A 17,485-nucleotide genomic window follows, 5' to 3' on the forward strand; every position below is an offset into this window, starting at 1 on the left:
ATGTATTTATTCAGCAATTTGTTGAGTAGGTATTTTGTGCAAAGCAGCTTTGGAGTGGTAACAAATACGTATTTCTGCTTTTAAGCAGCTTGCCAAATACCCTGACACAAACAATTCCTTAATCCTCCATGTGAACCATGCATTCTCAAAGGGGGTGAGATTGTGTAAGCAGATATGCAGCATATCTGTGGCATTAAAATTTCTTGTGGGGAGCAATTTAAGAAAAAATAAGAAGTCTCCTGACGTGGGCCCTAATGAATTTAAAAAAAAAAAGTAAGATTAAGAAACATCTGTGTAGACTAAATAAGGGCCACATAAATGCGAGCTTGAAATCTGAAACCTTGTAGCCTCACCACCAATAATAAACTTGTGAGATTTCTTTCTTGTCTTCTTGGGGGTGACCACATGATGAGCCTCAATCTTCTTCCATGTGAAAGCCCTCAGATATTTAAAGACAATAATAAGAAAATATTGACAGCTTTTTAATGTGGCATGATTTAAAATTTCAGCATCCTGATCAATCTCTTGTCATCTGTTGACAAAGCGACATTTAATCAAGTGCCCAATGATGGGTACACAATATGAGTTCTCTCCATTCCACAATATGAGGGAGAGGAAGGCAAGTGGACTGGAAAAAAAATAAGAGAAGGCATTAATGGAGAAGGTAAACATTGAACCGGGCCTCAAAGTTTTAGCCGAAGGAAAGACAGGAAAAAAACATTCCAGATTTGGCAGATGTGTGTGTGAGTGTGGAGAAGAATTAAGTATATTCACGACATTAACCAGGTGCCTCATCAATGTTTGTTGAATGTGTGTTTGTTGGATAAGGGTTGATGGCATGTAGTGGCTATAAGGCTGCAAGTTGCCTGAGACAAGGTTCCGATCAGTCTGAACACTCATGCTTTGGAGACACCTTCCTCTTGTCCTTACATAATACTTTTATATTTGATAGCTGTAGTCTAAGTTATTTCTTACATCATTATGTGCTAGTTAGAGAGAAGAATTTAATACGTCCCTATTGGATTCCCTAATGTTAAAAGATATTTCTTCTTCAGATTGTCAAATGGGATCAAACTGCTTTAGATTTCACTTTTATACAGTAGGAGAGCCAGTGGGCTAGTGCTTAGAATTCTTGAGGAGTAGTTCCAACTGCAAGGGCAAGTAGGCTCCTTCAGGCCACTGGCAATATAGAAATTGTGCAGGAAAGACCCTGGCAGGTCAACCCCTGTGGAGATGTAGCTTGGGACCTTAATGACCGTGATATCCAAAGGCCTTAAACCAGCATTGGAAGAAAAGAAGAAATACTAATTGGTATTTAGGCTTTGCTGTCTTGGAGCTCAGCCCCTGGAGCAGCCACATGAAGAGGCAAAGCTCCAGGCGTACCTTGGGACTATTGCCAGCCGCACTTTCCATATCCATCCAGCTGTTCCATTGCAGAAGCTCTTTGTGTGTGTGTGTTTTAAGTGGGGAGAGAACTAGGCTCTCACACCACAACTCTGACTGTGTGTGAATTTTCCTCCTCATCTTTATCCCTATGTCTGTCCTTCCTTCACACATCCTTCCTTCTCTCTGACTGCTGCCGTCCAGTACACAGTCAGTCCATACTAGTTCCCCTATCCTGCTTAAACCTATTTGAGATCTTAGATTAGGGATCCCAACTACATACGGCCTTGTTTTTGTTTTAGTTCAAGTGCAGCCTAATCAAAAGGCATTCTTTGCAGTAGGCAGGACTTTCGGGGTCTTGAGAGCACAGATGATTCACCTGCTTGTTTGCCTCAGTTTCTTCTAGAAATAGCTGACTACTTCTCTGACTTTATGCTAAGGAAAGCAAGAGCTATAAAAATGGATGTGATATTAGTTATTCTTGGGAAAGTCTTCACTTGCCTGGTTGCTAATGCTTGAAATGCCCTTAGCTGGGGGAAAATTCTTCTACTATGTGCTTATTTATAGACAATACTTAAATAACAAACCTTCCAAGAGTGACAACACATTCATCTAATACACACAGAAGTAGAAAGGACTTCTACCTAGTTCTTTCTGAAGTCCAGTTTTAGTAGTGGATTGTGCACTGAGTGCCACAAAAGAGTGTGTATATGTGTATGGACTGGGGTGGGGGAGTGGGTATGTGAGATGGGAGAATCAGTCTGGCATTGGCAAATTTTGCCTGTTGAATAGATTGACTTCTGGCTGTATCTCAAGACTATGGCAGTATATACTTGAAAAGAACAGTGCTCTGACTTTATAAACATCACAGAAGTCAGCTGTAACGTCATCCCAAATCTCAAATAGCCCAAGTACATAACAGTGTGTTTATTTTATTTCATCTTCACAACAGGCCTGCAAGGTAAGCACCAATGTTATTCTCTTTTACAAACAAGGATACCGAGAGGTGTCAACATTAACTTGTTAAGATAACTTGACTAGTTGGTGGAAGAGCCAGGCCTCGAACCAACTCTGTCTGATTCTAGAGTCTGCTCATAACCACTTATCCTTACTGCCTCTCTGTTTGAAAGTGTTTTTCTGCATGTCTTTCCTAGTTTTCCTTTTTTGAGGAAGACATATTTTTCTTCTTTTGAGGAAGATGTAAATAAAAATAGTGGTCCTGTTATGTGACTTTCAAGTCTAGATCATAAGAGGCCATAAACTTCTGCATCATTATCTTGGGATGCTTGCTCTTGGAACCCACCAACCTTTTCAAGGAGAAGCCCAAACAGACCTTAGAGAAGTCTTACTTCTGTAAGTCTTGTGTCAGGAAGCCAGGGCCCCTCACCCACATGGCAGACATGCAAGTGAGCCGCCACCAAAGTGAATCTTTCAGCACGCAGGTGATGCACCCCAGTGGAGACCACAGGAAGAGCAAGTTGTCTCCACTGAGCCAAGGCCAAATTGCGAAATAATGAGCACAATGGGAAATTGTTTAAAGCACTCTTCCCCAAAAACGGAGGGTTATATTTGAGAATCTAATAGAACTGATTCTCACATCCACAGATACAAGTTGTCTTCTTTCCCAAACTTGATGATTAGCACAGTGCTTTGGTCTGAAACATCATGGCAGCTGTTGGAGGAATCAGGATAATAATGTATTTTGTAGCCACCGATGACCATTCTCCCTTTCCCCTGGCCTCCCAGATGCCATAACAGTAGGGAGGTCCTTAGCAGTAGTTTAGGTTATTCCACTCCCCATCCTCTCCGTATGCCTGTCACCTGCCCTTCTCTCTATTGTTTGGGAGTCCAACTTCTTAGAAGGATCTTTTTAAATATAGTTTTATAACTCTGGCTCCAAAAAAAGTTAACAAACAAAAAAGTAAATAAGTATTCCCCTGAACTTATTACTAAAGGGCCTTCAAAAATTTCAGCAACATGGCAGAGTGAGCTTTTGTTGATGGGCCCCTATTTCCGTGAAAAAGATAGAAATGATAGATAAAATTTTAAAAACTTTAAAAGATATGTGACCAAGTATAAACAAAAGTAAAATTGGGTATCAGAAATGGCGAAAGAACCTGTATTCAGAATGATCTACAGAAATTGCTAACTTCAGATATAGACACGAGGGGCTGGGCTTGGGTTTTGAACTCCCCAGAGGGACAGATACGCAACTAAGAGCTGTAATTGAGCTTCCATGTATAGCTCAAACCATACAAAAAGGACTAGAAAAACTCTGCTTTCTTGGAGAAAATGGCAAGGAAGCTTGCTTAATGGATATGGCCTTGGGTTGTGGAGTATTGAGAGAAGAAATAGAAATTAGAAATAAGTCAGCACTATTTGTGGGTTTGGGTCCAAATTTATGCTCTTGTTTACTGCAGAAAGGCCAAGCAAAGAAATTAACAATAAAACTGGTCTTTGCAAAACTAAACATGAAACTACATTGTCATGGTTAATTCTACAGTGCAGGTCAAACAATTTTTGCTGAAAATAAGCTCTCAGTAAAAATTCACAAGCCAATGGAGGAACCCAGTTACCATGGAGAAGTAGACAGAGAGAGAAAGAAAGAAAAATAGAATACCATGAACTGGAGATAAGGAAATGACACCATAAACTATAAGACAAAGTATATAAAGTATAAAATAAATCTAAACATTTTATATATTTGCATATAAACAGTAAATAAAAATAACTGAATAAATAAAAGTATAGAATTTTGTAAGAAAGCAGATTTTTAAGAAATAAGATGTAGAAATGAAATAATAGTCATTGAGAAGCTCATTAGCTGAGTGATGTATTAGACAAAAAGATTAGGAGAAAATTAGAAGAATTAGATTACAAGAAAATTTAGTGAATTCTAGGATAACTCTAAGGAAAGCATCCTGAATATGATACAAGGATGAAGACAGGGGAAATATAAACACTTTCTGAGAGTAGGAGACACAGAGGACAGAATAAGATCTTCTAACAAATGTCTAATATGAGTTTCAGAGGAGAGAATAGAGGACAAAGCTATAATGACTCAGAATTTTTCAAATTGGTTAAAGGCATATATTCTTAGCTTCATGAAACGACTAATTCTAAGCAGACTAAATATAAATAGCCACATCTAGGCACACAGTGATGAAACCATTGAATGTCAAATAAAATATTAAAAGTAATCAGAGTTAAAAAGACAAATTACATATATAGGGATTAGTTTTAGACTGACATTAGAGTTCTTTTAAGTAACAATAGATCCCAAGAGACAGTAGAATCTCCAGAGTTGAATTAAAATGACCCTTAGCCTATAATTGTATACTATGTTTTATTATTATTCAAGAGTGAGAACTAAGTACAGATATTTTCACATAAGGCAAAACTAAAACATGTTTACTGCTTAGGGATTTCAGATTAAAAAACTAATAAATGAGATGCAAGGATATTGAACCCAAAAGCAGAGAATGGGATTCAAGAAGCAATGCTGAAAAAGGAAATATGGCAAACGTGTTGATAAATTTAAATAAACGTTGAGTGTTTGAAAAAATGGAAATCAACTCTTAGAGTTCTCCAGAGAAACAGAACCAATAGGAGGAGTGTGTGTGTGTGTGTGTGTGCGCGCGCGCGTGCGTGTGTGATTTATACAATTATAGAGTCTAATAAGCCTCAAGAGTTAGAGTTGGCAAGCTGGAGACTCAGGAAAGCTGATAGTGTAGTCCCAGTCCCAGGCTAAAGGCCTGAGAATTAGAAGTGCCATTGGTTGTAGTTCCAGTCTGGAGGCCAGCAGGCTTGAGACCCAGGAAGAGCCACGGTTTCAGTTAGAGTTCACAGTCAGGAAACAAATTAATGTTTCAGCTCAAAGGCAGAAAGAATTCTCTCTTATCCAGCCTTTTTGTTCTAGTCAGTCCTTCAGTGGTTTGCATGAGGCCCACCCACATTAGGGAGGGCAATTTGTTTTACCCAGTTTACATTCAAATTTTAATGTCATCCAGAAACACCCTCACAGATGCACCCAAAATGATGTTTGGGCCGGGCAAGGCTGCACATACCTGTAATTTCAGCACTTTGGGAAGCCAAGGCAGGTGGATTGCTTGAGCCCAAGAGTTCAAGACCTCATGAGAAACCCTGTCTCTCCAAAAAAAAAAAAAAAAAAACAACAACAACAACAAAAATTAGCTGGGAGTGGTGGCATGCACTTGTAGTCCCAGCTACCAGGGAGACTGAGGTGGGAGGATATATTGAGCCCGGAAGGTTGAGGCTGCAGTAAGTTGAGGTTACACCACTGCACTCCATCCTGGGCAACAGAGCAAGACCCTGCCAAAAAAAAAAGAAAAGAAAAGAATAATGTTTGACCAAATATCTGGGTACCCCATTGCCCAGTCAAGTTGACACATAAAATTTAACATCATACAGACTAATTGGGAAATTGTATTACAAACAAGATTGTTGAACAAAAATAACAGACACAATAACATGGAGGCTGATAAAATCGTGTAAAAATGAGCAGATAAACTTTGAAGTAACAGTCATTGAGAAGCTCATTAGCTGAGTGATGTATTAGAGGGAGGCTTCCTGATTGGAGTGAATGTGTTTCAAGTTATTTATATGTAAAACAGCAAAGATGTTACTGATAAAGATTAGATATTGTTTCAGTTTAAACATTCTTTGAGAGAACTACTAAAGAAATCATTGTAGAGGCCAGACACGGTAGCTCATGCTTGTAATCTCAGCACTTTGGGAGGCCGAGGCGGGTGAATCGCTTGAGCCCAGGAGTTCGAGACCAGCCTGGCAACATGGTTAAACCCAGTCTCTACTAAAAAAAATACAAAAAAGAAAGAGAGAAGGGAGGGATGGAGGGATGGAGGGAGGGAGGGAGGGAGGGAGGGAGGGAAGGGGAGGGAGGGAGGAAAGGGGGAGGAAGGGAGGAAAGGGAGGAAAGGAAGGGAGGGAGAAATCAATGTAGAACGTATTATTTCCAAGATAATAAAGGGAGGGGAGGGAGGGAGGGAGAGAGGGAGTAGAATGTATTATTTCCAAGGGAATAAAGGGTAAAAGGGGAATAAAGAAAACTTAATTAACTAGAAGGTAAGGAAAAAAGAGGAGAAGGAAAGAGAATGATTAGCAGAACACAGAAAATAAGAGAATAAAAATAAGCCTGAATGTATCAGTTGTAATGAATGTAAATGGGTTAAATTCACATTTTTAAAAAAGCATAGATTTTCAAATTTGATTTTAGAAAATCCAACAAAATACTATTTATGAATCACTCCTAAGACATAATGACACAATAAAGTTCAAAGTAAAGAAATGGCGAAATCAGTACAATAAAAATTAATATTAGAAAATAAAAAACTACCAACAACAGTAAAAAGAAATGGAACACCAGATATGTGAGGCAGATCCTATCCAAAAGAAAAGTGTTGCAGGAGTATTACCACTAGGTAACACTGAATTTAAGAGAAAACCTTTATTAGAGTTAAAGAAAGTCATGACTTTGCCAAAAGATATACTTACCAAGAAGTCTGTGTATAACAATTGAGAGTGCAGTCACCCAAGAGTATAGTCTCCAAATACAGAAACAAGCATTGGCAGAATTATAAGGAGAAACTGACAACTCCACAGTAGTAGTAGATGATTATTTCATATGTAGTTGAAAAAAATTAACAAGGATACAGAATATTTGGGTAATACAATTAAAATCTTAACCTACTAGACATATCTGAACCTTGTAGCTGAAAAGTAGGAACTTCAGTTTTTTGAAGATGTATAAAACATTAACAAAAATTGATCAAGTATAAAAACACAAAGAAAGTAAAACAAACCATATTAATATAAACATCACAAATTAGAAACAGCAGAAATCCATGTTTTTAAATAACTTATGGGTCAAAGATGAAATAATGGAAACTATAAACTATTTATAAATGAATGACAACAAAATCGTGGCATGTAGCCAAAGCAAAATTTAAAGGAAAAATTATAGCCTTGAAAAGGGTATTTTGAAATAAAAAATTGAAAATGAATTTTATAAAAATAGTGAAAGAGTAATGTGGCAAACTCAAAGTGGGAGCGAGGAAATAATGATGATAAAGGATAAATTAAATGAAATTAGAAGAAATGCTACAGTAAAGAGGATCAACAGAGCCAACATTTTGCCTCATGACAATGTTAGTAAAACCAACCTCTGGCAAGACTGGGAAATTTTAAAATAAGAGTTTATACAAATTAACATGAGACTATCTAGAGCAAATTTATTGCAGATTTAGAAGTTAGGTCAGGGTGGTGAGTGCACAGATGTTTATTATATTAATTCTTTATGCTAAAAATACTTCACAATGAAAAGTTCATAATCTTAGGCATTGTGCCTTAGTCCAGGCATTGCCTATTCCCTGTCTGCTGTAGCATGCTTTAACAGGTACCAGGTCTCTCCTATTCTTGTGAATCTAGCGCCACTGACTCATACATTCCTGCTTTGTACATACTTTGTTGAAAATTGTAATCCTGTTCGTTGTAATCCTGCAGTGGCAGGGGCAAAGTGTGAAATCAACAGAATGAATGCCTCTACCAAAGGTTGAGGAGAATAGGAATCCTGTCCATGTGTGGTCAAAAAAGCCAGATGCAAATTGGCCAGAGGTGGTCTAGGAACAGCTTCCATAAAAGACACAGGCTTTCTTGAGGCCTCTTAGCCTGGGCTATGACAAGGTTGTCCAATCACATTTACTTATCTGGTTGATGTTATTATTCACTTCTTTGAGATGGCAGTTCCTAAGCTTTAGTATATGTGTGTGAAAGTAGGTTGATTTGGCTTGATTTGAGACACCAACACACTTTCATGAAGCCTGAGTGTTTGAACTGTGTGTGCTTGGCGGATACATCCTGGGTCCTCGGCACAGGCAGTGACTTCCTAGAAGTTTCTTGCTCTAAAAAATGGTGGGTTGCAAGAAGAGAAAAGACATTTTGTTGAGGCTAAAATGAATGTAGACTCAATATACACTTTTTACTATTATTCCATTTAAAACAACTGACTTCCTCTGGCAAGTTTCCTTTCATTTGAATAGTGTTCATTCAATATATTCAGACTTTTTAAAAAAAGTTTATTGCCTATGATTCTTAATCCTGATAAGCATACCACTGTTCTAAAATTTATATTGTGAGGAAAATTATGTCATCAGTTTCTTTTTTCTTTTGATATTTCCCTTTTTTGGCTGAAAATAAATGACCTGCTTTTCTTATGTCCCAGAGTTTTGTCCCTTTTCTTTTTTAAGAAAAAAACCAGCCTCTGTTTTATGATTTTAGCAATGAGTTTGTGTATAGTTTGGTATGAGGTCTGTAATTTTTATAGGATAGCATTTTTAGTCATGGCCACTTATATATTAGTGATCTTTTCTTCACATGGGTGTGAGAGTTGGAATGTACCATGACTGGGTCCATACAGAGAAGGTGCTGCTATTTCCTTGAGCCTCTGCTGGCATTATGGGCAACATAAAAGAATGTGTCTGCCATTACCATGGGTGACTCGAGTGGCAGGCCAGAGAGAGTTCCCTTGAGAAGGTGATGAAAGGTATGGACAACTGCTTTGGTCCCCTCTGACTGGCCAGGCCTTAGAATTAGGTTGGGAATACTGAGTTTACCAGGCACATTATTTTGTTAATGCTATTGCTCCTATAATCTTTTCTTTTATAAGAGGATGATTCATTGTTTCCTGTTCCCAATATTTGTACCCCTTATCAATGGTAATTGCTTTCAGAAATAATTGAGTCCAACCCTATGGTTTATATGAAGTAAATGCCTAAGTCTGATTTGATTCTTACTATTACTTAAACTTAGCAAAATACTGCTTTAGCTGTTTTCTCTAGAGACCACACAAGAACACTTTATTTAGGTAGTCAGCTTAAACAGTATTTTCACTTTCTACAGATAGCAATGGGCATTAAACTTGGGAAGCTATGTAACTTGCCAAGGTTGCAGAGCCAGCTGTAGAGATAGGGTTGGATAGGATAGCTGGGTGATTCTCTTTTGGAAATTCAATATGACCTTTTCACCTGCAGTGCAAACACATGTTCACAAATGGCTAAGCACATAAGCGTTTCTATAAGCATGCAGTTACATGACTAAGAGTGGGCAGTAATTAAAATAGTTGTACTCCATTCTTTCTTTGCAGACCGAATACTATTCTTAAGTGAATAAGATGTAATTTCCTTATATATTTCCAAGTATTTACTAACATTTATTCTTTTTTTTTGAGATAGAGTCTCGCTGTGTCACCTAGGCTGGAGTGCAGTGGCACCATCTCGGCTCACTGCAAGCTCCGCCTCCCAGGTTCACACCATTCTGCTGCCTCAGCCTCCCAAGTAGCTGGGACTACAGGCACCCACCACCACGCCCAGCTAATTTTTTGTATTTTTAGTAGAGACGGGGTTTCACCACGTTAGCCAGGTTGGTCTCGATCTCCTGACCTCGTGATCCGCCCGCCTCAGCCTCCCAAAGTGCTGGGATTACAGACGTGAGCCACCATGCCCAGCCACTAACATTTGTTTTATGTATCAGTGTTCTTGTAGTATAGAGCTTGATAAAGAACATAATCTTAAAAGAAAGCAAGTTAGACCCCAAATTATGTTAGAACTTGAATGATGTAGATCTGTGGTCTATATTTATTTTATTAATTAGATAATTATTCAGTATGCATTTTAATTTGTGCTTGTGTGGATCAGACTGTAAGCCATTTTGCTAAATTGTGGCGAATAACTCCACTGGAGGCCTTGAAATAATCTATTCCTAGGCAACACCTGACTTAGCTTCAGCCTAGAGGCCTGCCTTTCTCCCATGCATTAAAAGGAATTCTGGCTACTGTGGCTGCCCCACATGCCTAGTGAGCAATGAGGTCAGAATCTTCTACCTTGCTTTTCAAAGGATGTCACTTGCTATAGCACCTTCATCAGATGCCTGCCTTAGTGGTCCCTCTTCTTCTATAGCAGTTCTCTTGGGGTTCAACTTAATTTGCAAGTTGAGGCATATTTTGGGTGGAAAACGTGTGTGTGTGTGTGTGTGTGTGTGTGTGTGTCTCTGTATAGATTTTCCTTATTTAAGAGTCTCTCAATTCAGTCAGTTTTACCTACTTTCCTCACTTGTGGAATGTAGATAGGATTTTATGGCAGTTGATGAGAATTATTTTGGAAAGGTTTAGAATTAGAAGATTCTTTCATGACTGAAAGTCATTTTAATTGATATAATCGAAGCATACGTATATGAAGAGTTTAGTGAAGACAGGTCAGATTCAAAGACTTCAAATCTAACCTGTCTTCATTAAACTCTTCATATACGTATGCTTGGTTATAAAATATCTACCTGCAAAAGGTAAATATTTTCTTTTCTGATTTGTTTTTTTTTTACCCCAAATGGGCTTTTCCAAAGCTTATTTATCTACAAAAGAGACATATGCTTTAGGTCTGTACTTGTTAATTTACCTTGGAAAAATTAGGTCATCATCAAATCTGGCAATGTGGCTTATAAACTTGGCAAAATGGTCTAATTAAAAGCTCCTGTTAGATTATAGAAAAAGGAAAAAATGATTAGTGCCAGTCATATTTTTGTTTTCATGGTTTGTGTATATGTAGGTATATGTCACTTCTCATGTTGCATTAAAAGTATGTTGACTATCTGCTAACAGTTCATCTCTTTTCTTCTACAGCCTCCAAGTCTGTTATAAATAGTATGCTACGGGACCCTTCTCAGATTCCAGATGGAGTTCTAGCAAATCAGGTCTATCAGGTATTAATCACAGCTGTCTATTTTCAGTGGCAATGCTGTTATCTGCCTAGCCGAGTAAAGGATTTTAAACCTCATTTAATTACTGTCATCATAAACTATCACTGAGGTCAGGGTGCACCATAAATGGCAATGCAATATTTGCAAGAAGAGCATTTCACTTTTTAATAGCTTGCTTTTATAGTGAATAAAAAGCATGCAATTTTTGTTTTCTGTGATTAAATCTGAACCGCCTTTTGATAGCTTTCCTTTTTGGGGGGTGGTGGGGGGAGAAAAGTAATTACTGCTTTTAGGATACTGTTTACTGTGATAGTTTTTGTAGTTGCCCCACCCCAGACCCCTTTTCTTATTTGTCTGCAGTGCATTGTGAACGACTGCTGTTATGGACCACTGGTGGACTGCATCAAGCAGTATCCTTTCCCATAAAATTTTAGGTGCGCAATTGACGAGCTTAGACTCAGTGGAGATGTGTCTGGCTTTAACCTGACATAAAGTTCTGCTTCACAAAACACGTTTCATACTCTTCTATTTTACATTCAATCAACTGGAGGGTCACTACAGACCATTCTTTTCTACAGCTTAAGAAATATCAGATAGACCACAGGAAGATGTCAGTTCAGCAGTTACACATTCACATGCTTATTTCAAACTGCTTGGTTTTCAATGAGTTTAAAGGTACAGAGTCATTAGGCAGGTAACATAATGTCTTGGAATGTATCTACCCATCCCAGGAAATATTTTTAAAAAAATATAACAAATTTCCATTTAAAATGAGCCAAATTTTGTTGAATTTACTAGAATAAATTCAGAGCCTGGAGTTAAAGGAGGTTGTGATTAAAATGCTTCCAGAGACATCACATTTTAAAGGCAACAGACTCTTATTGCTTAAATGCTGATTACAATCTGAGCCGGCATTTGGATTCCTAATAAACATTTTTAGAGAAATCAAGTTAATTTTTCCTCCTGGAATAAATTTAAGGTTGTGAAAACAGAAGTCTAGTCACTTTTCATTAAAGACATTGAGATTACTAAAGAGTTAATGTTCACTTTTTAAAACAAGATTGGGCAGACAGTAACTACATATAGTAGGACATTATTAATCAATAAATTTAGTAGTACTGTGGCAACACTAAGGTTTTTGATAATCCTTTATCAGATTTACTTTTATAATAATTTACTACTTAAATGGTAAATAATAAGTAATTTTTATGAGAATAATTTCTATCTGAGTCCATGAATTTCACCCCTCTTAATAATATAAACATGTCCCTCCGGGAATGGATTTTGTTAGCATGGATGGCACTGTGATGAATTGTGACTCAGTAATTACTAGTCAGGAGGCTTTTTGTTGGAAACTCCTGCTAGTCAAATTGTGTACATGTATGTGTTTATATCCCACCTTCTTTCACAAAGGCTTAGAATCAGTAACATTTTTAACAAGAAAATCATGCCTTTATAAGTAATCTTTGCTAAATAGCCTTTTAACAGAGCCCTCTTACAAGAATATTCAGTATTGAAGATATAGCCCTTTATGTATTTATCTTCCAAGTCTGTTTCTCTGGTCTAGCTTAAGTTAGTAGAAACACAGCATTATCCCAAGCTCACCTTTTTATTAAACCAAGGTGAAACTCTACTTCTATATTCAGTATAAAATTAATGATAGTGTTAGAAATTGTAGGAGTGCCAATCTCATGTTGCTACACTGATAAAGTTTAGCACATTCATATAACAACTAACACCATCTCAGAGTATCTGGGGTTGAATTACATGTTAATTTTAAAGCACATAAAATAGTTAAAAATCAATTTAAAGTTAAGGTTTTAAAAGCATAATGTCTTTTGAAGGATTGCATATTGATTTTAAATATAACTATCTAATTATGTATGCATGGACTAAAGTATGAAGTCAACTGCTTTGTAAATGCCAGGAGGCTATTTTTCAGTAATAGTTGAGATGCTTACGGGAAACTAGATTGCTGTATTGCTGGCGAAGAAAATGTCTTGTGAGGTTATTTACAAGTTTTGCCCATGGTCACTGCCATACATCAATAATAGGTATTATTATAGACAAAGTCTAAGTGTTTTTGCTTATAGAGCATTATAAATTCTGTTTGGAGTATTTTCCTTACATTTTTGCCATCATTCACTTTCCTTTTTTGGCTGTGTTACTGCCAGTAGAATTTAATGTAGTACATGATTTCAATTGATGAAGATAGTGACATATGTCTATAAATTACATTCACTGACTAGGTTATAATTTTTGCAGTTTCATTATGTCTGTTGCCAGTAAAACTACAGATTTTATAAGTTTTATTTTCTAGACTTTGCATTTTATATATGTTTATATCAAGCAAAGCATAATTAAGAAACGTATCTTTCCAAAATTTCAAATTGGTGATTGCCTTTATCATGCAAAATAAAACAGGCTGGAAAGTTTACAGAGAAACTGATTCTGTCTTTGCATTGAAGTAGTAGCAGTTTCATATAATGTACAAATACACTTGCATAGATGTTTCCTAGACTGATCAGCAATAATTATTTTATTTCACACCGAATAAAAATTATTGTTTTTCCATGTGAGTAAATGTGCTGTTTGTTTTTCTGATAATTTGGTAATATTTACATTGCTTACTCTCAGTAAATTACATCATGTTGTGAGAAAGAAAGCACACATTCGGTAAATAAGATAGGTGCTAAACCTTCTTAGTGCATTATGAAAATGTTATATTTGTGTAAGTAGAATAAAATAAATTGGTCATTTACTAGTAAGACATCACAGAAAGCACAGTTAGCAAAGAGTATATACATCATCATTGTGCTTTCTCTCTCTCTTTTTTTTTTTTTTTTTTTGGTATCTACTGTATTTTTTCCTATGCAGCCATGCCCACCTACACCTTTCCCACCACAGCTTATACTCACCAAGGAAAAAATGTGAGAAATCAGCCACCTCAACTTTCCAAAGTGTGACTCCAGGACACAGCTATTAGACAAAAGCATAAACTGTGAAGCAAGGAAAGATAATGATGCAGGAAGCTTCAAATGCTGTGGGTTTCATTTCTGTACCATCAGAAACCTCAGTTTCATGATTCAACATTTTAGATGTAAATAATTTACAACAATAAAAATGAGAGCACATTTGTGTGGAATAGAAGTAAATAATTTAGTTCTAAAATGTGGGATGTCCCTAGTAATGAGAGACCATTGAGAGTTATTCATCAAATGTCTTCAATGGTCTCTGAAAATTTGTGAAATTTTGTGGTTTAAAAGTGTGTTTCTTTATTTTGTTTCTCTTTAGAAATTGCAAAAGCAGAGCCATGTGCCTTGGAGGGCAGGGGACAACTGGAGGAAAAGGCAATAATGATGATTTAGGGCATGTTTTGCTGGAACATAAATGGCCACATCTCTTGGATTCTAAGATTTAAATAGTATTCACCTGTATATTTTGGTAAAATGCAAGATAATTCTCTAGGGTTTTTGTTTTTGTTTTTGTTTTTGTTTTTGTTTTACAAACAACATAGAAGTTTTATTTAAGTTAAACTCGATCAGAATCAGCTTCTCTGGTAAGCCAAGGAGTGATGTGACCAGGTTGATGATATCAGTGAAAAGGACAATGAAGGTAATGATTCACATAATTATTACCAAATGCAAATGCTTTTGAGTCAATTGAAATACTAGACTAGGATTACACTCCTTTTCAGACTTTGGGCAATCTCACCTGTTTGGAAAATACACAGCACTTCCATATTCTACTCCTGATTTCATAATTTACCAGCCATGGGACCTTCAGCAAATTCCCCAGCCTCCCTGAACCTTACTTTCCTTAACTGTAAAAATGTGACTAATAGGCTGGGTGCGGTGACTCACACCTGTGATCTCAGCACTTTGGAAGGCTGAGATGGGCAGATCACTTGAAGTTAGGAGTTTGAGACCATCCTGGCCTACATGGTGAAACTCCTTCTCTACTGAAAACACAAAAATTAGCCAGGTATGGTGGCAGGCACCTGTAATTCCAGCTACTCAGGAGGCTGAGGCCGAAGAACTGCGTGAACCCAGGAGGCAGAGGTTGCAGTAAGTCGAGATATGCCACTGCCCTCCAGCCTGGGCCAAGACCAAGAGTCCATCTCAAAAAAAAAAGAAAAAAGAGGGACTAATATTAGTATCTATTTGTGTGGCTATTGTAAGATGGTATCCCAAAGTATTTAGCACAAAGACTTCATGTATGATATTTAAGAAATATTAGCTATTGTCAATTATTATTACCTAATTTTAATACTTTTGAGAAGCTATATGGAGGTCATACACATAGACTTGGCAGAGATCTCGTTGTTATCTTCTTTGCCACTCATTAACTGTATGTCCTGTGCACGTACCTTCTGACCCTTGGTTTCCTCATCTATAAAATAATTATTATAATTATGAGGATAAAATAACATACTAAAAGCACTTCACACAGTGTCTACCACATAGTAAGCACTGAAAAAATATACATTCATATGTGTATCTATTTAGATGCATATACATGCATATACATACACACGTAAGAAAAAGACTCTTGAAATAGCCTCTGTACCCACACCCTAATCCACAACTCTTTACTCAGATGTCTTTCCTGCAGATTACATATATTCTTAACAAATCACTTGTTTGGCTTGCAAGTCGCCACAGTCGACTGGAAGTGAAACAAAGAAGTTTCTAAATGTTGGCCTGATGACAAATGTGAATTCACAGAAGATTTCCAGAACTCTCTAAGACTAGGAATTCTTCTAGGGCAAAGGCTGCCTAGTATTCTTTATGGTGCCTATTAAGTGCTTAATAAATGTATGCTAAATTGAGTTGAGGGATTTTAATTTTAAAATTTTTTTTAGAATTTTTTTTTTTAAGAGCCTTACCCAACTGGCCTCAAGTGATCCTTCCACCTCAGCCTCCAGGGTGGCTGGAGTTATAGGCGCAAGCCACCTTGCCCAGCTGAATTGAAAGATTTTTAACACAGATTAAAGTACATTTAAAATGTCTCTCCTTCTTTTCAAAATGCAAAGTACACATGCATTTACAAATCTTTGTTTGCCAAAATATATAGAAAAATTATAGAAAAAGCTGGACACAGTGGCTCATGCCTGTAATCCCAGCACTTTGGGAGGCCGAGGTGGGAGAATCACTTGAGCCTAGGAGTTTGAGATAAGCCTGAGCAACATAGTATGATTGCATCTCTAAAAAAAAAAAAATTACCCAGGCATGGTGGGTGGTACACCCCTGTAGTCCCTGCTACTCGGGAAGCTGAGGTGGCAGGATCGCTTGAGCCCAGGAGTTCAAGGTTATAGTGAGCTATGATTGTGCCAGTGCTCTCCAACCTGAGCAACAGAGCAAGACCCTCTCTCTATTTAAAAAAAAAAAAGTTTTAAAAAATTGTAGAAAAATTCGATCAAATTATTTAAATGAGGGAATGTGTGTAGAGATGTCATTCCTCAAAGATGTGGACTAAGGGTGAAAATGGCTGCTCAGACTACCTCAATGCTTCATTTCGTCTCAAAGTATAGACCTGGTATTAGCATTTTCCTGCTAGTATAATTCTGCCTGTGTTACCCCCTTAACTGAAACTTCCCAGTGCCATTGGTCATGAGCATGAAGTCCTGCTGAGAGACTTACTTCTAGAGAAAAACTTGTCCTTCCTCGGTAAGTATTATTCACATCTTCTGTAGCTTGTGTTGTCTCCATGAGTGCTTAAATATATATTTTAAAAATCTTCCACTAAAGGAAGGGTGAATGATGATTGATGCTCTGCATATTATCTTTTATTGATTTGGAACTGAGCAGGAACTCAGTTACCTAATCTCCTATATATACAGCACATGCACAAGCTTGCAATTAATATTTTATAGAATAAGTGGCTGAAAAAATGCTTTAATATCTGTTGCAGTATTAGTTTTGGTGTCATGAGATATTAACCATAATCTAGGCCTTATGAGAAAAAGAAACAAAAGAAATATTGTCTATAAAATGTCTTATATATTAAAAAGAACAGTTAGAAAGATTCATGTTGGGTATATTTGTCTCATATATGGAACTCGGTAGTACTTTTACTTGAAAGCAAAATATTAAGCCTTTATTATTTCATGCCAAACATTCATTGACATCATGAATTTATTATGATTTTTTTAAAATCCCACATGTATTCATGTGTTTGTGTATTACAGATGATTATTTCTTTCAACATCTCTTAAGCATTAGAAATTAAGCCTCAGGCTGGGCACAGTGGCTCACGCCTGTAATCCCAGCACTTTGCGAGGCTGAGGCGGGCGGATCACGAGGTCAGGAGATTGAAA

The 17,485-nt window shown here is 37.0% G+C and overlaps 1 protein-coding gene across 11 annotated transcripts in view; it reads left to right on the plus strand.

Moving 5' to 3' along the window:
- CDIN1 (CDAN1 interacting nuclease 1) overlaps window positions 1-17,485 on the plus strand; it is a 241,425-nt gene that overhangs the window by 97,852 nt on the left and 126,088 nt on the right. For all 11 annotated transcript variants that reach the window (XM_050797563.1, XM_050797565.1, XM_050797567.1 and 8 more), the window contains 3 exons: window positions 11,090-11,169; window positions 11,527-11,576; window positions 16,768-16,835. In XM_050797563.1, the coding sequence (XP_050653520.1) occupies window positions 11,090-11,169; window positions 11,527-11,576; window positions 16,768-16,835 (198 nt within the window). The remainder of the gene's footprint in view (window positions 1-11,089; window positions 11,170-11,526; window positions 11,577-16,767; window positions 16,836-17,485) is intronic.

Source organism: Macaca thibetana, chromosome 7 (assembly GCF_024542745.1).
Source record: "Macaca thibetana thibetana isolate TM-01 chromosome 7, ASM2454274v1, whole genome shotgun sequence".
In the NCBI taxonomy this organism is placed as follows: Eukaryota; Metazoa; Chordata; class Mammalia; order Primates; family Cercopithecidae; genus Macaca; species Macaca thibetana.